At 45.7% G+C, this 23,053-nt stretch overlaps 1 protein-coding gene across 1 annotated transcript in view; it reads left to right on the top strand.

Moving 5' to 3' along the window:
* Positions 1–23,053, top strand: part of CNGA4 (cyclic nucleotide gated channel subunit alpha 4) — a 66,668-nt gene that overhangs the window by 5,564 nt on the left and 38,051 nt on the right. Inside the window, exons 2-3 of the mRNA XM_072132905.1 lie at positions 18,952–19,059; positions 19,444–19,550. Of these exons, the coding sequence (XP_071989006.1) occupies positions 18,952–19,059; positions 19,444–19,550 (215 nt within the window). The remainder of the gene's footprint in view (positions 1–18,951; positions 19,060–19,443; positions 19,551–23,053) is intronic.

Here is a 23,053-nt window from a genome sequence, read left to right as displayed (position 1 = left end):
CTTTTCTACGGACCTCTCTAATAATGCCCCCTCTTCTACAGACCTCTATAATAATGCCCCCTCCTCTACAGACCTCTCTAATAATGCCCCCTCTTCTACAGACCTCTCTAATAATGCCCCCTCTTCTACAGACCTCTCTAATAATGCCCCCTTTTCTACGGACCCCTATAATAATGCCCCCTCTCCTACGGACCTCTCTAATAATGCCCCCTCTTCTACAGACCTCTCTAATAATGCCCCCTCTTCTACGGACCCCTATAATAATGCCCCCTCTTCTACAGACCTCTATAATAATGCCCCCTCTCCTACAGACCTCTCTAATAATGCCCCCTCTCCTACAGACCTCTATAATAATGCCCCCTCTTCTACAGACCTCTATAATAATGCCCCCTCTCCTACAGACCTCTCTAATAATGCCCCCTCTCCTACGGACCTCTCTAATAATGCCCCCTCTTCTACGGACCTCTCTAATAATGCCCCCTCTCCTACGGACCTCTCTAATAATGCCCCCTCTTCTACGGACCTCTCTAATAATGCCCCCTCTTCTACAGACCTCTATAATAATGCCCCCTCTTCTACAGACCTCTCTAATAATGCCCCCTCTTCTACGGACCCCTATAATAATGCCCCCTCTTCTACGGACCCCTATAATAATGCCCCCTCTCCTACAGACCTCTATAATAATGCCCCCTCTTCTACAGACCTCTCTAATAATGCCCCCTCTCCTACGGACCTCTCTAATAATGCCCCCTCTCCTACAGACCTCTCTAATAATGCCCCCTCTTCTACAGACCTCTCTAATAATGCCCCCTCTCCTACGGACCTCTCTAATAATGCCCCCTCTTCTACAGACCTCTATAATAATGCCTCCTCTTCTACAGACCTCTCTAATAATGCCCCCTCTTCTACGGACCCCTATAATAATGCCCCCTCTTCTACGGACCCCTATAATAATGCCTCCTCTTCTACAGACCTCTCTAATAATGCCCCCTCTTCTACGGACCCCTATAATAATGCCTCCTCTTCTACAGACCTCTCTAATAATGCCTCCTCTTCTACAGACCTCTATAATAATGCCTCCTCTTCTACAGACCTCTCTAATAATGCCCCCTCTTCTACAGACCTCTATAATAATGCCCCCTCTCCTACAGACCTCTCTAATAATGCCCCCTCTCCTACGGACCTCTCTAATAATGCCCCCTCTCCTACGGACCTCTCTAATAATGCCCCCTCTTCTACAGACCTCTCTAATAATGCCCCCTCTCCTACAGACCTCTATAATAATGCCCCCTCTCCTACAGACCTCTCTAATAATGCCCCCTCTCCTACAGACCTCTCTAATAATGCCCCCTCTCCTACAGACCTCTATAATAATGCCCCCTCTTCTACGGACCCCTATAATAATGCCCCCACTCCTACAGACCCCTATAATAATGCCTCCTCTTCTACAGACCTCTCTAATAATGCCTCCTCTTCTACAGACCCCTCTAATAATGCCCCCTCTCCTACAGACCTCTATAATAATGCCCCCTCTCATACAGACCTCTCTAATAATGCCCCCTCTTCTACAGACCTCTCTAATAATGCCCCCTCTTCTACAGACCTCTCTAATAATGCCCCCTCTTCTACGGACCTCTATAATAATGCCCCCTCTTCTACGGACCTCTATAATAATGCCCCCTCTTCTACGGACCTCTATAATAATGCCCCCTCTTCTACAGACCTCTCTAATAATGCCCCCTCTTCTACAGACCTCTCTAATAATGCCCCCTCTTCTACAGATCTCTCTAATAATGCCCCCTCTCCTACGGACCTCTCTAATAATGCCCCCTCTCCTACGGACCTCTCTAATAATGCCCCCTCTTCTACGGACCCCTATAATAATGCCCCCTCTCCTACGGACCTCTCTAATAATGCCCCCTCTTCTACGGACCTCTCTAATAATGCCCCCTCTTCTACAGACCCCTATAATAATGCCCCCTCTCCTACGGACCTTTCTAATAATGCCCCCTCTTCTACGGACCCCTATAATAATGCCCCCTCTTCTACGGACCTCTCTAATAATGCCCCCTCTTCTACGGACCCCTATAATAATGCCCCCACTCCTACAGACCCCTATAATAATGCCCCCTCTTCTACAGACCTCTCTAATAATGCCCCCTCTTCTACAGACCTCTCTAATAATGCCCCCTCTTCTACAGACCTCTCTAATAATGCCCCCTCTTCTACGGACCCCTATAATAATGCCCCCTCTCCTACAGACCCCTATAATAATGCCCCCTCTTCTACAGACCTCTCTAATAATGCCCCCTCTTCTACGGACCTCTCTAATAATGCCCCCTCTTCTACAGATCTCTCTAATAATGCCCCCTCTTCTACAGACCTCTCTAATAATGCCCCCTCTCCTACGGACCTCTCTAATAATGCCTCCTCTTCTACAGACCCCTCTAATAATGCCTCCTCTTCTACAGACCTCTCTAATAATGCCCCCTCTCCTACAGACCTCTCTAATAATGCCCCCTCTTCTACAGACCTCTCTAATAATGCCCCCTCTCCTACAGACCTCTCTAATAATGCCCCCTCTCCTACGGACCTCTCTAATAATGCCCCCTCTTCTACAGACCTCTCTAATAATGCCCCCTCTTCTACAGACCTCTATAATAATGCCCCCTCTTCTACAGACCCCTCTAATAATGCCTCCTCTTCTACAGACCTCTCTAATAATGCCCCCTCTCCTACAGACCTCTCTAATAATGCCCCCTCTTCTACGGACCCCTCTAATAATGCCTCCTCTCCTACAGACCTCTATAATAATGCCCCCTCTTCTACAGACCTCTCTAATAATGCCCCCTCTTCTACGGACCCCTATAATAATGCCCCCTCTTCTATGGACCCCTATAATAATGCCCCCTCTCCTACAGACCTCTCTAATAATGCCCCCTCTTCTACGGACCCCTATAATAATGCCCCCTCTTCTACAGACCCCTATAATAATGCCCCCTCTTCTATGGACCCCTATAATAATGCCCCCTCTTCTACAGACCTCTATAATAATGCCCCCTCTTCTACGGACCCCTATAATAATGCCCCCTCTTCTACGGACCCCTATAATAATGCCCCCTCTTCTATGGACCTCTCTACTGAGAGGCTGAGGCTTTCGGGGCATGGAGGTTCCTCGGAGAGGCTTCTCAGCGCCCCAGTAGCCTCCGATCATTTACATAAATAAAAGATTAGATTTTTTCTGCGTCCACTGACTGTAAAGATAAGCCAGGGACAGTATCGGGTCAGGTAGATGATAGAGACCTACAATCGGGCCCCATTTATCAGGTAGGACCCTTGTGCTAGTTTCCTTTCTGGTTCTCCTGATTGAATTGAGATTTCAAGAAAAAGGTTGGAATAACGTTCATGGATCTCATTGATCCAGTAGTGGAGGGTGAATGGGTGTGGGAAGGGGGGCTGGACTTTTCGGGCTAATGGTTGGGTTTTTCGATAGACATTGGTGACCCCTGTTATGTGAAGCAGTCACGCAGGATTTTGGACTGTTGTTGGAACGTATGTGCGGAAGCATTGGTATTGGCTGGGGGGCGCTTGAGTCGCCGCTTCTTATAGTGTGAGCCAGTAAAATCCTTTTAGCAGGTTTTATTCTCCAAGCTGGTATTGCAGGAAACATAATTAGTAGATCCGAAAATTCTGCGGTGGTAAATGAGATGTTCAGACTCCAATCCCCAGGAGTTGGTTTTAATGTCATCAACAAAAGTGCAAGTTTCCTGATCACTTCCCTCCCGGGTGATGAAAAGATCCATAATGTGCGGGCGAGACTGTGATAGTCTGTCATGTGAAGTATTTCAGGGCCCCTCATAACACATTGATACGTTTTTAATACCAGGGGTGATTTGTGTGGCCATTGCTGAAAATAACATGAGAGGAGAAGGTGTGGTGCTCCAGTATATATATAACACTGGTACAGATGTATGATGCAAGGAGCCGTAGCCTGAAGGCCTAATATATGAGAGATAATAACCACCCGCCCTCTCCAGCTCCAATGTATTGTGTCATCCATAAGGAACACCCAGCACTATATACATAGATTTACTCTCCGTACCCTTCCTTTATACTCTCTCCTCTTTCTATATTGTGTTGTGTTTCTGATGAAAGGAACGCTCCATTTTCACAACGCGTCGTCCTAATAACCCGTCTACTAGTAAATGCGCGTACTCACTGACCAAACCCTTCCAAGTAACTATAAATCTGATCCCATCATATCTAACATCCATCCCCTGACCACCCACTCTGGATCTAGACTGATAGCTTCTACTATACTAGATTACTATAATCCTGTGGTGTATAGTATGAGGTCAGGGGGGTGTATAATCCTGTGGTGTATAGTATGAGGTCAGGGAGGTGTATAATCCTGTGCTGTATAGTATGAGGTCAGGAGGTGTATAATCCTGTGGTGTATAGTATGAGGTCAGGGGGTGTATAATCCTGTGGTGTATAGTATGAGGTCAGGGAGGTGTATAATCCTGTGGTGTATAGTATGAGGTCAGGAGGTGTATAATCCTGTGGTGTATAGTATGAGGTCAGGGGGGTGTATAATCCTGTGGTGTATAGTATGAGGTCAGGGGGTGTATAATCCTGTGGTGTATAGTATGAGGTCAGGGGGTGTATAATCCTGTGGTGTATAGTATGAGGTCAGGGGGTGTATAATCCTGTGGTGTATAGTATGAGGTCAGGGGGGTGTATAATCCTGTGGTGTATAGTATGAGGTCAGGGAGGTGTATAATCCTGTGCTGTATAGTATGAGGTCAGGAGGTGTATAATCCTGTGGTGTATAGTATGAGGTCAGGGGGTGTATAATCCTGTGGTGTATAGTATGAGGTCAGGGAGGTGTATAATCCTGTGGTGTATAGTATGAGGTCAGGAGGTGTATAATCCTGTGGTGTATAGTATGAGGTCAGGGGGGTGTATAATCCTGTGGTGTATAGTATGAGGTCAGGGGGTGTATAATCCTGTGGTGTATAGTATGAGGTCAGGGGGTGTATAATCCTGTGGTGTATAGTATGAGGTCAGGGGGTGTATAATCCTGTGGTGTATAGTATGAGGTCAGGGGGTGTATAATCCTGTGGTGTATAGTATGAGGTCAGGAGGTGTATAATCCTGTGGTGTATAGTATGAGGTCAGGGGGTGTATAATCCTGTGGTGTATAGTATGAGGTCAGGAGGTGTATAATCCTGTGGTGTATAGTATGAGGTCAGGAGGTGTATAATCCTGTGGTGTATAGTATGAGGTCAGGAGGTGTATAATCCTGTGGTGTATAGTATGAGGTCAGGGGGTGTATAATCCTGTGGTGTATAGTATGAGGTCAGGGGGTGTATAATCCTGTGGTGTATAGTATGAGGTCAGGAGGTGTATAATCCTGTGGTGTATAGTATGAGGTCAGGAGGTGTATAATCCTGTGGTGTATAGTATGAGGTCAGGAGGTGTATAATCCTGTGGTGTATAGTATGAGGTCAGGAGGTGTATAATACTGTGGTGTATAGTATGAGGTCAGGAGGTGTATAATCCTGTGGTGTATAGTATGAGGTCAGGGGGGTGTATAATCCTGTGGTGTATAGTATGAGGTCAGGAGGTGTATAATCCTGTGGTGTATAGTATGAGGTCAGGAGGTGTATAATCCTGTGGTGTATAGTATGAGGTCAGGGGGTGTATAATCCTGTGGTGTATAGTATGAGGTCAGGGGGGTGTATAATCCTGTGGTGTATAGTATGAGGTCAGGGGGGTGTATAATCCTGTGGTGTATAGTATGAGGTCAGGAGGTGTATAATCCTGTGGTGTATAATCCTGTGGTGTATAGTATGAGGTCAGGGGGATGTATAATCCTGTGGTGTATAGTATGAGGTCAGGGGGTGTATAATCCTGTGGTGTATAGTATGAGGTCAGGAGGTGTATAATCCTGTGGTGTATAGTATGAGGTCAGGGGGTGTATAATCCTGTGGTGTATAGTATGAGGTCAGGGGGGTGTATAATCCTGTGGTGTATAGTATGAGGTCAGGGGGGTGTATAATCCTGTGGTGTATAGTATGAGGTCAGGGGGTGTATAATCCTGTGGTGTATAGTATGAGGTCAGGGGGTGTATAATCCTGTGGTGTATAGTATGAGGTCAGGAGGTGTATAATCCTGTGGTGTATAGTATGAGGTCAGGGGGGTGTATAATCCTGTGGTGTATAGTATGAGGTCAGGGGGTGTATAATCCTGTGGTGTATAGTATGAGGTCAGGGGGTGTATAATCCTGTGGTGTATAGTATGAGGTCAGGGGGGTGTATAATCCTGTGGTGTATAGTATGAGGTCAGGAGGTGTATAATCCTGTGGTGTATAGTATGAGGTCAGGAGGTGTATAATCCTGTGGTGTATAGTATGAGGTCAGGGGGTGTATAATCCTGTGGTGTATAGTATGAGGTCAGGAGGTGTATAATCCTGTGGTGTATAGTATGAGGTCAGGGGGGTGTATAATCCTGTGGTGTATAGTATGAGGTCAGGGGGTGTATAATCCTGTGGTGTATAGTATGAGGTCAGGGGGGTGTATAATCCTGTGGTGTATAGTATGAGGTCAGGGGGTGTATAATCCTGTGGTGTATAGTATGAGGTCAGGGGGGTGTATAATCCTGTGGTGTATAGTATGAGGTCAGGGGGTGTATAATCCTGTGGTGTATAGTATGAGGTCAGGAGGTGTATAATCCTGTGGTGTATAGTATGAGGTCAGGAGGTGTATAATCCTGTGGTGTATAGTATGAGGTCAGGAGGTGTATAATCCTGTGGTGTATAGTATGAGGTCAGGGGGTGTATAATCCTGTGGTGTATAGTATGAGGTCAGGGAGGTGTATAATCCTGTGGTGTATAGTATGAGGTCAGGGAGGTGTATAATCCTGTGGTGTATAGTATGAGGTCAGGGGGTGTATAATCCTGTGGTGTATAGTATGAGGTCAGGGGGTGTATAATCCTGTGGTGTATAGTATGAGGTCAGGGGGGTGTATAATCCTGTGGTGTATAGTATGAGGTCAGGGGGTGTATAATCCTGTGGTGTATAGTATGAGGTCAGGAGGTGTATAATCCTGTGGTGTATAGTATGAGGTCAGGAGGTGTATAATCCTGTGGTGTATAGTATGAGGTCAGGAGGTGTATAATCCTGTGGTGTATAGTATGAGGTCAGGGGGTGTATAATCCTGTGGTGTATAGTATGAGGTCAGGAGATGTATAATCCTGTGGTGTATAGTATGAGGTCAGGGGGGTGTATAATCCTGTGGTGTATAGTATGAGGTCAGGGGGTGTATAATCCTGTGGTGTATAGTATGAGGTCAGGGGGTGTATAATCCTGTGGTGTATAGTATGAGGTCAGGGGATGTATAATCCTGTGGTGTATAGTATGAGGTCAGGAGGTGTATAATCCTGTGGTGTATAGTATGAGGTCAGGGGGTGTATAATCCTGTGGTGTATAGTATGAGGTCAGGGGGTGTATAATCCTGTGGTGTATAGTATGAGGTCAGGGGGTGTATAATCCTGTGGTGTATAGTATGAGGTCAGGAGGTGTATAATCCTGTGGTGTATAGTATGAGGTCAGGAGGTGTATAATCCTGTGGTGTATAGTATGAGGTCAGGGGGTGTATAATCCTGTGGTGTATAGTATGAGGTCAGGGGGGTGTATAATCCTGTGGTGTATAGTATGAGGTCAGGAGGTGTATAATCCTGTGGTGTATAGTATGAGGTCAGGAGATGTATAATCCTGTGGTGTATAGTATGAGGTCAGGGGGTGTATAATCCTGTGGTGTATAGTATGAGGTCAGGAGGTGTATAATCCTGTGGTGTATAGTATGAGGTCAGGAGGTGTATAATCCTGTGGTGTATAGTATGAGGTCAGGGGGTGTATAATCCTGTGGTGTATAGTATGAGGTCAGGAGGTGTATAATCCTGTGGTGTATAGTATGAGGTCAGGGGGTGTATAATCCTGTGGTGTATAGTATGAGGTCAGGGGGGTGTATAATCCTGTGGTGTATAGTATGAGGTCAGGGGGGTGTATAATCCTGTGGTGTATAGTATGAGGTCAGGGGGTGTATAATCCTGTGGTGTATAGTATGAGGTCAGGGGGGGTGTATAATCCTGTGGTGTATAGTATGAGGTCAGGGGGGTGTATAATCCTGTGGTGTATAATCCTGTGGTGTATAGTATGAGGTCAGGGGGTGTATAATCCTGTGGTGTATAGTATGAGGTCAGGAGGTGTATAATCCTGTGGTGTATAGTATGAGGTCAGGGAGGTGTATAATCCTGTGGTGTATAGTATGAGGTCAGGGGGTGTATAATCCTGTGGTGTATAATCCTGTGGTGTATAGTATGAGGTCAGGGGGTGTATAATCCTGTGGTGTATAATCCTGTGGTGTATAGTATGAGGTCAGGGGGGTGTATAATCCTGTGGTGTATAGTATGAGGTCAGGGGGTGTATAATCCTGTGGTGTATAATCCTGTGGTGTATAGTATGAGGTCAGGGGGGTGTATAATCCTGTGGTGTATAGTATGAGGTCAGGAGGTGTATAATCCTGTGGTGTATAGTATGAGGTCAGGGAGGTGTATAATCCTGTGGTGTATAATCCTGTGGTGTATAGTATGAGGTCAGGGAGGTGTATAATCCTGTGGTGTATAGTATGAGGTCAGGAGGTGTATAATCCTGTGGTGTATAGTATGAGGTCAGGAGGTGTATAATCCTGTGGTGTATAGTATGAGGTCAGGAGGTGTATAATCCTGTGGTGTATAGTATGAGGTCAGGAGGTGTATAATCCTGTGGTGTATAGTATGAGGTCAGGGGGTGTATAATCCTGTGGTGTATAGTATGAGGTCAGGGAGGTGTATAATCCTGTGGTGTATAGTATGAGGTCAGGAGGTGTATAATCCTGTGGTGTATAGTATGAGGTCAGGGGGTGTATAATCCTGTGGTGTATAGTATGAGGTCAGGAGGTGTATAATCCTGTGGTGTATAGTATGAGGTCAGGAGGTGTATAATCCTGTGGTGTATAGTATGAGGTCAGGGGGTGTATAATCCTGTGGTGTATAGTATGAGGTCAGGAGGTGTATAATCCTGTGGTGTATAGTATGAGGTCAGGAGGTGTATAATCCTGTGGTGTATAGTATGAGGTCAGGGGGTGTATAATCCTGTGGTGTATAGTATGAGGTCAGGAGGTGTATAATCCTGTGGTGTATAGTATGAGGTCAGGGGGGTATATAATCCTGTGGTGTATAGTATGAGGTCAGGGAGGTGTATAATCCTGTAGTGTATAGTATGAGGTCAGGGGGTGTATAATCCTGTGGTGTATAGTATGAGGTCAGGAGGTGTATAATCCTGTGGTGTATAGTATGAGGTCAGGGGGGTGTATAATCCTGTGGTGTATAGTATGAGGTCAGGAGGTGTATAATCCTGTGGTGTATAGTATGAGGTCAGGGAGGTGTATAATCCTGTGCTGTATAGTATGAGGTCAGGAGGTGTATAATCCTGTGGTGTATAGTATGAGGTCAGGAGGTGTATAATCCTGTGGTGTATAGTATGAGGTCAGGGGGTGTATAATCCTGTGGTGTATAGTATGAGGTCAGGAGGTGTATAATCCTGTGGTGTATAGTATGAGGTCAGGAGGTGTATAATCCTGTGGTGTATAGTATGAGGTCAGGAGGTGTATAATCCTGTGGTGTATAGTATGAGGTCAGGGGGTGTATAATCCTGTGGTGTATAGTATGAGGTCAGGGGGTGTATAATCCTGTGGTGTATAGTATGAGGTCAGGGGGTGTATAATCCTGTGGTGTATAGTATGAGGTCAGGGGGTGTATAATCCTGTGGTGTATAGTATGAGGTCAGGGGGTGTATAATCCTGTGGTGTATAGTATGAGGTCAGGAGGTGTATAATCCTGTGGTGTATAGTATGAGGTCAGGGGGTGTATAATCCTGTGGTGTATAGTATGAGGTCAGGAGGTGTATAATCCTGTGGTGTATAGTATGAGGTCAGGAGGTGTATAATCCTGTGGTGTATAGTATGAGGTCAGGGGGGTGTATAATCCTGTGGTGTATAGTATGAGGTCAGGGGGTGTATAATCCTGTGGTGTATAGTATGAGGTCAGGAGGTGTATAATCCTGTGGTGTATAGTATGAGGTCAGGGGGTGTATAATCCTGTGGTGTATAGTATGAGGTCAGGAGGTGTATAATCCTGTGGTGTATAGTATGAGGTCAGGAGGTGTATAATCCTGTGGTGTATAGTATGAGGTCAGGAGGTGTATAATCCTGTGGTGTATAGTATGAGGTCAGGGGGGTGTATAATCCTGTGGTGTATAGTATGAGGTCAGGGGGTGTATAATCCTGTGGTGTATAGTATGAGGTCAGGGGGGTGTATAATCCTGTGGTGTATAGTATGAGGTCAGGGGGTGTATAATCCTGTGGTGTATAGTATGAGGTCAGGAGGTGTATAATCCTGTGGTGTATAGTATGAGGTCAGGGGGTGTATAATCCTGTGGTGTATAGTATGAGGTCAGGGGATGTATAATCCTGTGGTGTATAGTATGAGGTCAGGGGGTGTATAATCCTGTGGTGTATAGTATGAGGTCAGGGGGTGTATAATCCTGTGGTGTATAGTATGAGGTCAGGAGGTGTATAATCCTGTGGTGTATAGTATGAGGTCAGGAGGTGTATAATCCTGTGGTGTATAGTATGAGGTCAGGGGGTGTATAATCCTGTGGTGTATAATCCTGTGGTGTATAGTATGAGGTCAGGGGGTGTATAATCCTGTGGTGTATAGTATGAGGTCAGGGGGGGTGTATAATCCTGTGGTGTATAGTATGAGGTCAGGAGGTGTATAATCCTGTGCTGTATAGTATGAGGTCAGGGGGGTGTATAATCCTGTGGTGTATAGTATGAGGTCAGGGGGGTGTATAATCCTGTGGTGTATAGTATGAGGTCAGGGGGTGTATAATCCTGTGGTGTATAGTATGAGGTCAGGAGGTGTATAATCCTGTGGTGTATAGTATGAGGTCAGGGGGATGTATAATCCTGTGGTGTATAGTATGAGGTCAGGGGGGTGTATAATCCTGTGGTGTATAGTATGAGGTCAGGGGGTGTATAATCCTGTGCTGTATAGTATGAGGTCAGGGGGGTGTATAATCCTGTGGTGTATAGTAAGAGGTCAGGGGGGTGTATAATCCTGTGGTGTATAGTATGAGGTCAGGGGGTGTATAATCCTGTGGTGTATAGTATGAGGTCAGGAGGTGTATAATCCTGTGGTGTATAGTATGAGGTCAGGGGGTGTATAATCCTGTGGTGTATAGTATGAGGTCAGGAGGTGTATAATCCTGTGGTGTATAGTATGAGGTCAGGAGGTGTATAATCCTGTGGTGTATAGTATGAGGTCAGGAGGTGTATAATCCTGTGGTGTATAGTATGAGGTCAGGAGGTGTATAATCCTGTGGTGTATAGTATGAGGTCAGGGGGGTGTATAATCCTGTGGTGTATAGTATGAGGTCAGGGAGGTGTATAATCCTGTGGTGTATAGTATGAGGTCAGGGGGTGTATAATCCTGTGGTGTATAGTATGAGGTCAGGGGGTGTATAATCCTGTGGTGTATAGTATGAGGTCAGGAGGTGTATAATCCTGTGGTGTATAGTATGAGGTCAGGAGGTGTATAATCCTGTGGTGTATAGTATGAGGTCAGGGGGTGTATAATCCTGTGGTGTATAGTATGAGGTCAGGAGGTGTATAATCCTGTGGTGTATAGTATGAGGTCAGGAGGTGTATAATCCTGTGGTGTATAGTATGAGGTCAGGGGGTGTATAATCCTGTGGTGTATAGTATGAGGTCAGGGGGGTGTATAATCCTGTGCTGTATAGTATGAGGTCAGGAGGTGTATAATCCTGTGGTGTATAGTATGAGGTCAGGAGGTGTATAATCCTGTGGTGTATAGTATGAGGTCAGGGGGGTGTATAATCCTGTGGTGTATAGTATGAGGTCAGGAGGTGTATAATCCTGTGGTGTATAGTATGAGGTCAGGGGGTGTATAATCCTGTGGTGTATAGTATGAGGTCAGGGGGTGTATAATCCTGTGGTGTATAGTATGAGGTCAGGGGGTGTATAATCCTGTGGTGTATAGTATGAGGTCAGGGGGTGTATAATCCTGTGGTGTATAGTATGAGGTCAGGGGGGTGTATAATCCTGTGGTGTATAGTATGAGGTCAGGGGGTGTATAATCCTGTGGTGTATAGTATGAGGTCAGGGAGGTGTATAATCCTGTGGTGTATAGTATGAGGTCAGGGGGTGTATAATCCTGTGGTGTATAATCCTGTGGTGTATAGTATGAGGTCAGGGGGGTGTATAATCCTGTGGTGTATAGTATGAGGTCAGGAGGTGTATAATCCTGTGGTGTATAGTATGAGGTCAGGGGGGTGTATAATCCTGTGGTGTATAGTATGAGGTCAGGAGGTGTATAATCCTGTGGTGTATAGTATGAGGTCAGGGGGTGTATAATCCTGTGGTGTATAGTATGAGGTCAGAAGGTGTATAATCCTGTGGTGTATAGTATGAGGTCAGGGAGGTGTATAATCCTGTGGTGTATAGTATGAGGTCAGGAGATGTATAATCCTGTGGTGTATAGTATGAGGTCAGGGGGTGTATAATCCTGTGGTGTATAGTATGAGGTCAGGGAGGTGTATAATCCTGTGGTGTATAGTATGAGGTCAGGGGGTGTATAATCCTGTGGTGTATAGTATGAGGTCAGGAGGTGTATAATCCTGTGGTGTATAGTATGAGGTCAGGGGGGTGTATAATCCTGTGGTGTATAGTATGAGGTCAGGGGGTGTATAATCCTGTGGTGTATAGTATGAGGTCAGGGGGGGTGTATAATCCTGTGGTGTATAGTATGAGGTCAGGGGGCTGTATAATCCTGTGGTGTATAATCCTGTGGTGTATAGTATGAGGTCAGGAGGTGTATAATCCTGTGGTGTATAGTATGAGGTCAGGAGGTGTATAATCCTGTGATGTATAGTATGAGGTCAGGGGGTGTATAATCCTGTGGTGTATAGTATGAGGTCAGGAGGTGTATAATCCTGTGGTGTATAGTATGAGGTCAGGGGGTGTATAATCCTGTGGTGTATAGTATGAGGTCAGGGGGGTGTATAATCCTGTGGTGTATAGTATGAGGTCAGGGGGTGTATAATCCTGTGGTGTATAGTATGAGGTCAGGGGGGTGTATAATCCTGTGGTGTATAGTATGAGGTCAGGGGGGTGTATAATCCTGTGGTGTATAGTATGAGGTCAGGGGGTGTATAATCCTGTGGTGTATAGTATGAGGTCAGGGGGGTGTATAATCCTGTGGTGTATAGTATGAGGTCAGGGGGGTGTATAATCCTGTGGTGTATAGTATGAGGTCAGGGGGTGTATAATCCTGTGGTGTATAGTATGAGGTCAGGGGGTGTATAATCCTGTGGTGTATAGTATGAGGTCAGGGAGGTGTATAATCCTGTGGTGTATAGTATGAGGTCAGGGGGTGTATAATCCTGTGGTGTATAGTATGAGGTCAGGAGGTGTATAATCCTGTGGTGTATAGTATGAGGTCAGGGGGTGTATAATCCTGTGGTGTATAGTATGAGGTCAGGGGGGTGTATAATCCTGTGGTGTATAGTATGAGGTCAGGGGGGTGTATAATCTTGTGGTGTATAGTATGAGGTCAGGGGGTGTATAATCCTGTGGTGTATAGTATGAGGTCAGGGGGTGTATAATCCTGTGGTGTATAGTATGAGGTCAGGGGGGTGTATAATCCTGTGGTGTATAGTATGAGGTCAGGGAGGTGTATAATCCTGTGGTGTATAGTATGAGGTCAGGGGGTGTATAATCCTGTGGTGTATAGTATGAGGTCAGGGGGTGTATAATCCTGTGGTGTATAGTATGAGGTCAGGGGGTGTATAATCCTGTGGTGTATAGTATGAGGTCAGGGAGGTGTATAATCCTGTGGTGTATAGTATGAGGTCAGGAGGTGTATAATCCTGTGGTGTATAGTATGAGGTCAGGAGGTGTATAATCCTGTGGTGTATAGTATGAGGTCAGGGAGGTGTATAATCCTGTGGTGTATAGTATGAGGTCAGGGGGTGTATAATCCTGTGGTGTATAGTATGAGGTCAGGAGGTGTATAATCCTGTGGTGTATAGTATGAGGTCAGGGGGTGTATAATCCTGTGGTGTATAGTATGAGGTCAGGGGGGTGTATAATCCTGTGGTGTATAGTATGAGGTCAGGGAGGTGTATAATCCTGTGGTGTATAGTATGAGGTCAGGGAGGTGTATAATCCTGTGGTGTATAGTATGAGGTCAGGGGGTGTATAATCCTGTGGTGTATAGTATGAGGTCAGGAGGTGTATAATCCTGTGGTGTATAGTATGAGGTCAGGGGGGTGTATAATCCTGTGGTGTATAGTATGAGGTCAGGGGGGTGTATAATCCTGTGGTGTATAGTATGAGGTCAGGAGGTGTATAATCCTGTGGTGTATAGTATGAGGTCAGGGGGTGTATAATCCTGTGGTGTATAGTATGAGGTCAGGAGGTGTATAATCCTGTGGTGTATAGTATGAGGTCAGGGGGTGTATAATCCTGTGGTGTATAGTATGAGGTCAGGAGGTGTATAATCCTGTGGTGTATAGTATGAGGTCAGGGGGTGTATAATCCTGTGGTGTATAGTATGAGGTCAGGAGGTGTATAATCCTGTGGTGTATAGTATGAGGTCAGGGGGTGTATAATCCTGTGGTGTATAGTATGAGGTCAGGGGATGTATAATCCTGTGGTGTATAGTATGAGGTCAGGAGGTGTATAATCCTGTGGTGTATAGTATGAGGTCAGGAGGTGTATAATCCTGTGGTGTATAGTATGAGGTCAGGGGGTGTATAATCCTGTGGTGTATAGTATGAGGTCAGGGGGTGTATAATCCTGTGGTGTATAGTATGAGGTCAGGGGGTGTATAATCCTGTGGTGTATAGTATGAGGTCAGGGGATGTATAATCCTGTGGTGTATAGTATGAGGTCAGGGGGTGTATAATCCTGTGGTGTATAGTATGAGGTCAGGAGGTGTATAATCCTGTGGTGTATAGTATGAGGTCAGGGGGTGTATAATCCTGTGGTGTATAGTATGAGGTCAGGGGGTGTATAATCCTGTGGTGTATAGTATGAGGTCAGGAGGTGTATAATCCTGTGGTGTATAGTATGAGGTCAGGGGGATGTATAATCCTGTGGTGTATAGTATGAGGTCAGGAGGTGTATAATCCTGTGGTGTATAGTATGAGGTCAGGAGGTGTATAATCCTGTGGTGTATAGTATGAGGTCAGGGGGTGTATAATCCTGTGGTGTATAGTATGAGGTCAGGGGGTGTATAATCCTGTGGTGTATAGTATGAGGTCAGGGGGGTGTATAATCCTGTGGTGTATAGTATGAGGTCAGGGGGATGTATAATCCTGTGGTGTATAGTATGAGGTCAGGGGGTGTATAATCCTGTGCTGTATAGTATGAGGTCAGGGGGGTGTATAATCCTGTGGTGTATAGTATGAGGTCAGGGGGTGTATAATCCTGTGGTGTATAGTATGAGGTCAGGGGGGTGTATAATCCTGTGGTGTATAGTATGAGGTCAGGGGGGTGTATAATCCTGTGGTGTATAGTATGAGGTCAGGGGGTGTATAATCCTGTGGTGTATAGTATGAGGTCAGGGGGGTGTATAATCCTGTGGTGTATAGTATGAGGTCAGGGGGGTGTATAATCCTGTGGTGTATAGTATGAGGTCAGGGGGTGTATAATCCTGTGGTGTATAGTATGAGGTCAGGAGGTGTATAATCCTGTGGTGTATAGTATGAGGTCAGGAGGTGTATAATCCTGTGGTGTATAGTATGAGGTCAGGGGGTGTATAATCCTGTGGTGTATAGTATGAGGTCAGGGGGTGTATAATCCTGTGGTGTATAGTATGAGGTCAGGGGGGTGTATAATCCTGTGGTGTATAGTATGAGGTCAGGGGATGTATAATCCTGTGGTGTATAGTATGAGGTCAGGGGGGTGTATAATCCTGTGGTGTATAGTATGAGGTCAGGGGGGTGTATAATCCTGTGGTGTATAGTATGAGGTCAGGGAGGTGTATAATCCTGTGGTGTATAGTATGAGGTCAGGGGGTGTATAATCCTGTGGTGTATAGTATGAGGTCAGGGGGGTGTATAATCCTGTGGTGTATAGTATGAGGTCAGGGGGGTGTATATTCCTGTGGTGTATAGTATGAGGTCAGGAGATGTATAATCCTGTGGTGTATAGTATGAGGTCAGGAGGTGTATAATCCTGTGGTGTATAGTATGAGGTCAGGGAGGTGTATAATCCTGTGGTGTATAGTATGAGGTCAGGAGGTGTATAATCCTGTGGTGTATAGTATGAGGTCAGGGGGATGTATAATCCTGTGGTGTATAGTATGAGGTCAGGGGGATGTATAATCCTGTGGTGTATAGTATGAGGTCAGGGAGGTGTATAATCCTGTGGTGTATAGTATGAGGTCAGGAGGTGTATAATCCTGTGGTGTATAGTATGAGGTCAGGAGGTGTATAATCCTGTGGTGTATAGTATGAGGTCAGGAGGTGTATAATCCTGTGGTGTATAGTATGAGGTCAGGAGGTGTATAATCCTGTGGTGTATAGTATGAGGTCAGGGGGGTGTATAATCCTGTGGTGTATAGTATGAGGTCAGGAGGTGTATAATCCTGTGGTGTATAGTATGAGGTCAGGAGGTGTATAATCCTGTGGTGTATAGTATGAGGTCAGGGGGTGTATAATCCTGTGGTGTATAGTATGAGGTCAGGAGGTGTATAATCCTGTGGTGTATAGTATGAGGTCAGGGAGGTGTATAATCCTGTGGTGTATAGTATGAGGTCAGGGGGGTGTATAATCCTGTGGTGTATAGTATGAGGTCAGGGGGTGTATAATCCTGTGGTGTATTGTATGAGGTCAGGGGGGTGTATAATCCTGTGGTGTATAGTATGAGGTCAGGGGGGTGTATAATCCTGTGGTGTATAGTATGAGGTCAGGAGATGTATAATCCTGTGGTGTATAGTATGAGGTCAGGAGGTGTATAATCCTGTGGTGTATAGTATGAGGTCAGGAGGTGTATAATCCTGTGGTGTATAGTATGAGGTCAGGGGGGTGTATAATCCTGTGGTGTATAGTATGAGGTCAGGGGGTGTATAATCCTGTGGTGTATAGTATGAGGTCAGGGGGTGTATAATCCTGTGGTGTATAGTATGAGGTCAGGGGGGTGTATAATCCTGTGGTGTATAGTATGAGGTCAGGGAGGTGTATAATCCTGTGGTGTATAGTATGAGGTCAGGAGGTGTATAATCCTGTGGTGTATAGTATGAGGTCAGGGGGTGTATAATCCTGTGGTGTATAGTATGAGGTCAGGAGGTGTATAATCCTGTGGTGTATAGTATGAGGTCAGGGGGTGTATAATCCTGTGGTGTATAGTATGAGGTCAGGGGGTGTATAATCCTGTGGTGTATAGTATGAGGTCAGGGGGGTGTATAATCCTGTGGTGTATAGTATGAGGTCAGGGGGTGTATAATCCTGTGGTGTATAGTATGAGGTCAGGGAGGTGTATAATCCTGTGGTGTATAGTATGAGGTCAGGAGGTGTATAATCCTGTGGTGTATAGTATGAGGTCAGGGGGGTGTATAATCCTGTGGTGTATAGTATGAGGTCAGGGGGTGTATAATCCTGTGGTGTATAGTATGAGGTCAGGGGGTGTATAATCCTGTGGTGTATAGTATGAGGTCAGGGGGTGTATAATCCTGTGGTGTATAGTATGAGGTCAGGAGGTGTATAATCCTGTGGTGTATAGTATGAGGTCAGGAGGTGTATAATCCTGTGGTGTATAGTATGAGGTCAGGAGGTGTATAATCCTGTGGTGTATAGTATGAGGTCAGGGGGTGTATAATCCTGTGGTGTATAGTATGAGGTCAGGGGGTGTATAATCCTGTGGTGTATAGTATGAGGTCAGGAGGTGTATAATCCTGTGGTGTATAGTATGAGGTCAGGGGGATGTATAATCCTGTGGTGTATAGTATGAGGTCAGGAGGTGTATAATCCTGTGGTGTATAGTATGAGGTCAGGGGGTGTATAATCCTGTGGTGTATAGTATGAGGTCAGGGGGTGTATAATCCTGTGGTGTATAGTATGAGGTCAGGGGGATGTATAATCCTGTGGTGTATAGTATGAGGTCAGGAGGTGTATAATCCTGTGGTGTATAGTATGAGGTCAGGAGGTGTATAATCCTGTGGTGTATAGTATGAGGTCAGGGGGTGTATAATCCTGTGGTGTATAGTATGAGGTCAGGGGGATGTATAATCCTGTGGTGTATAGTATGAGGTCAGGGGGTGTATAATCCTGTGGTGTATAGTATGAGGTCAGGGGGTGTATAATCCTGTGGTGTATAGTATGAGGTCAGGAGATGTATAATCCTGTGGTGTATAGTATGAGGTCAGGGAGGTGTATAATCCTGTGGTGTATAGTATGAGGTCAGGAGGTGTATAATCCTGTGGTGTATAGTATGAGGTCAGGAGGTGTATAATCCTGTGGTGTATAGTATGAGGTCAGGGAGGTGTATAATCCTGTGGTGTATAGTATGAGGTCAGGAGGTGTATAATCCTGTGGTGTATAGTATGAGGTCAGGAGGTGTATAATCCTGTGGTGTATAGTATGAGGTCAGGGGGTGTATAATCCTGTGGTGTATAGTATGAGGTCAGGAGGTGTATAATCCTGTGGTGTATAGTATGAGGTCAGGAGGTGTATAATCCTGTGGTGTATAGTATGAGGTCAGGGGGTGTATAATCCGTGTGGTGAGTAGTTTGGACCTTATTTCATTACTTCTCTCCTGCAGCACCCGGAAACGTGCGTGGATCCTGGACCCGTCCGGCGGCTGGTACTACACCTGGCTGAACATCATGGTCATCCCCATCACATACAACTGGGTCATCATCATCTGCAGGTACTCCGGAGCCCGGGACATCTCACATTGGAGGAGCTTTCACTTCACAGCCAATCAAATCACAGATTTCATTGCTCGAATACAAGTATAGAAACTTAGGGAGCATGTCATTGGTCAGTACGGGAGACTCCTATTGCGTAATATCGCGTCCTCCTAGGGAATGGACCTTCAATGCACCAAACTTTACTCTTAAAATGATATTCCATGATTCCTCACACTTCTGTGCTCTGAGCTCTGTGCAGACACTGTCTGGTCCTGTAGTCACTGGCCTTGGGCTTGTTATATAGAGGCCTCTCCTGTGTCCTGACCATAAATCCAGCAGCCCCCTCCTCCTCTACCCAGCAGGATGTGATAGGACAGTGACCTCTGGCTGTATCTCCCCAGGTCCTGCTTCACGGAGATCCAGTACCGGTACCTGGCCGTCTGGCTGTGCCTGGACTACCTGTGTGACATCCTGTACATCATGGACATAGTCGCCAACTTCCATACAGGTGAGCGCCATGGCCCATCCAACGGGGAACAAAGGAATTCACCGAATCACCACCAAGAATTTCTACAATTCATACCTAGAAGATAAAGTGGGGACAGGAGACAAGAAAGAAGGGCGCTGGATGTTACGTCAGGACAGCTGGATATCAATCATTTGTACAGGTGTGCACTCACCTTGCTGAGTATAGCAGGTATTGTTAAAATTGGAGCGGTCTGCAGCCCCTCGGGGTTCCGGTGGGTTTACCCGTCCGGTGTGGGAACAGTGAGTTTCTTCGATATGGGTTTCTATTGGATATCCCCAATTCGATCAAAGAAAGTTTGGCGCGTTCCGTTCCGTTAGTATTTTTTATTATATATAAAATCAAAATATAATAAAAACATAAAAAGCAAAATGCGTTTCAAACCCGTAACGGGTTCTTGGTCAGTTGCATTACAGGGTGTGTATTGGTAGCTCATATATAAAGCAATAGTGTTTGGTGGGGTGATGACCCGGTAACCAGGTGACCTCGCAGTATTAACAATAGATTGCCGAACAATCAATGAGGGACTCCTCTAAAACAATCTAAAAACCACTAAAATTTACATTATTTCTGAATATCATGGACATAAAATGCTGATCTATAGGTGAGAGAACCTTTATAGTGTATTGCTGTCCTTATACCTTGCTGCATGATTACTCACGATCCGCTATGCAGTCTGGAGCCTTAAAAAAACTACTAAAATGGCTTCCCTGATGTGAGAACTACAAGTACAGAAGCTCATAGGGACCAAAATTTCTCCTACGGAGGCTTTGGGAGACCAAACTAGTTCGGTGGTTTTCACTTCAGAGTTTACTGGATGAGGTAAGTGGACTACCTGATAGTGAACGCGCTGCGAGGGGCCTATATACTTGTGTATGTCAGTTCTTGTGTTATAAACTCCAGGGTAAAGCAGTTTAATAGAATGGGACAAAAAAAAAAAAAAGTGTGTTCAGATTTTAAACTAAAATCGTTTCTGTGACCTCATTTAGTCCATGGGGTTTTAAGGTTTTTAATCTGTAGATCCAGTATATTTCCCGTCTTCAGTTATGTGCTCTATTGGTAGGATATTAAACTTTCCTTCATTTTTATGTTTTATCTCCATGACTGATGTTATAGCGATGTTGGTTCAGCCTGCAATGTAGGGGTTGGGTTGTTCTGCCGACATATTGGGGCACATTTACTTACCCGGTCCATTCGCGTTCCAGCGGCGGCTTCTCCGCTCTGGATTCGGGTCCGGCCGGGATTTAATAAGGTAGTTCTTCCGCCGTCCACCAGGTGGCGCTGCTGCGCTGAAAGTAAACTCATCGCGCCGGAATGCACCGAGCTGGACCAGGTGAAGGTAAGCGGTCCTTATGCGACACAATTCGGTTTTTAAATTCAGGGGCTTGTCCGAATAATTCGGGTTGCTCGAAAACCACGCCCCCTATTTGTGGCGCACGGAAGCTGGTGCGCGCGCGACACAATCCAAACCCGTGCGCCACAATCCCGGGGCAATTCAAGGAAACTCGGCGCAAATCGGAAATATTCGGGTAACACATCGGGAAAACGCGATTCGGGCCCTTAGTAAATGACCCCCATTGTATTCCGCCCTGGCATTCAATGAGGTCTACGCCAAAGCTTGTCTGACAATTCATGTTCATATTAATACTGAATGTTTCTCCCGTAGATTTTGAGTGGAACGTGTGTGAATTATGTCTGATAGTGTCGCAGCATAGGCAGCTTTCTTTGTTACATCTGAGACTTTTGTGTTGCTCGTTATGGTCTTTGTATGATTAGTTTTGCTATGCTGTTTGGGAATGCCCGGGGCTAGCCCTTGGTTTAAAGTTTTGGCCCTTCTGTAAGTAAACTGTGGATTTTTTGAAATATTTTTTTCTAAATAAGGGTCATTCTAAAGGATTTGCCAATGTTTTCTGATGATGGTTTCTATCTCTTTATGGTCGGTGTATATGTTGTGATGATCCTGGGGTTATTACTCTTCCTTCACAGATTGTAGGCGCTCCTGTTGGCTTTTTGTTTGGCGTTGGTGACAATTTCTTTTGGAGATTTTTTCTCCAGGAGTCTGTCCTCAATTATTTTTGCTTGCTTCACATACGTGTCCATATCTGTCCAGTTCTTCCTTATCCGTAGGAGCTGGCTATAGGGGATATTGCGTTTCCAATTTTTATGGTGATTACTTCGGAAGTTTAAATAGCTATTTGTATCCACTGACTTACAAAATGTTTCAGTGATGATCTTGTTGCCTCTATGACCAATTGTGAGGTCCAGAAATTCAATGGTGTCTTTTTGTATATTCAAGGTAAGTTTTCTACCCCATTTGTTGTTATTTATTACATCACAATAGTTATTAAGGGAGATTATCAGGAACAGGTTGTCTATAAATCTATAGTTACCACTAGATTCCCCTTATGATGTTCCTTGGGGGTAATAAAGATATGACCAGGTTTGCATATGCAGGTGCAACCTTCGTACCCATAGCGGTACCACGTATTTGATGGTATGTGGTGCCGTTATACATAAAGTAATTATTCCGTAATATAAATTGTAAGCATTCTATCAGATAGATTCTTTGGTCTTCTTTCATGTTGATATCGCTTTCCAACATTTGTTCTATACAGGCCAAACCGATGGTGGTTCTCATAGGGTGATGGGCCACTATGGTGGTTCTCCCAGGGTGGTGGGCCACTATGGTGGTTCTCCCAGGGTGGTGGGCCACTATGGTGGTTCTCATAGGGTGGTGGGCCACTATGGTGGTTCTCCTAGGGTGGTGGGCCACTATGGTGGTTCTCATAGGGTGGTGGGCCACTATGGTGGTTCTCATAGGGTGATGGGCCACTATGGTGGTTCTCATAGGGTGATGGGCCACTATGGTGGTTCTCCTTGGGTGGTGGGCCACTATGGTGGTTCTCATAGGGTGGTGGGCCACTATGGTGGTTCTCCTAGGGTGGTGGGCCACTATGGTGGTTCTCATAGGGTGGTGGGCCACTATGGTGGTTCTCATAGGGTGGTGGGCCACTATGGTGGTTCTCATAGGGTGGTGGGCCACTATGGTGGTTCTCATAGGGTGGTGGGCCACTATGGTGGTTCTCATAGGGTGATGGGCCACTATGGTGGTTCTCATAGGGTGATGGGCCACTATGGTGGTTCTCCTTGGGTGGTGGGCCACTATGGTGGTTCTCCCAGTGTGGTGGGCCACTATGGTGGTTCTCTCGGGATGGTGGGCCACTATGGTGGTTCTTGTAGGGTGGTGGGCCACTATGGTGGTTCTCCCGAGGTGGTGGGCCACTATGGTGGTTTTTGTAGGATGGTGGGCCACTATGGTGGTTCTTGTAGGGTGGTGGGCCACTATGGTGGTTCTTGTAGGGTGGTGGGCCACTAAGGTGGTTCTCCTAGGGTGGTGGGCCACTATGGTGGTTCTTTGTAGGGTGGTGGGCCACTATGGTGGTTCTCCCAGGGTGGTGGGCCACTATGGTGGTTCTCCCAGTGTG

Source organism: Engystomops pustulosus, chromosome 2, assembly GCF_040894005.1.
Source record: "Engystomops pustulosus chromosome 2, aEngPut4.maternal, whole genome shotgun sequence".
Taxonomy (NCBI): Eukaryota; Metazoa; Chordata; class Amphibia; order Anura; family Leptodactylidae; genus Engystomops; species Engystomops pustulosus.
Note: the sequence above shows the minus strand (reverse complement) of the source record. Positions and strands in the feature narration are given on the sequence as shown.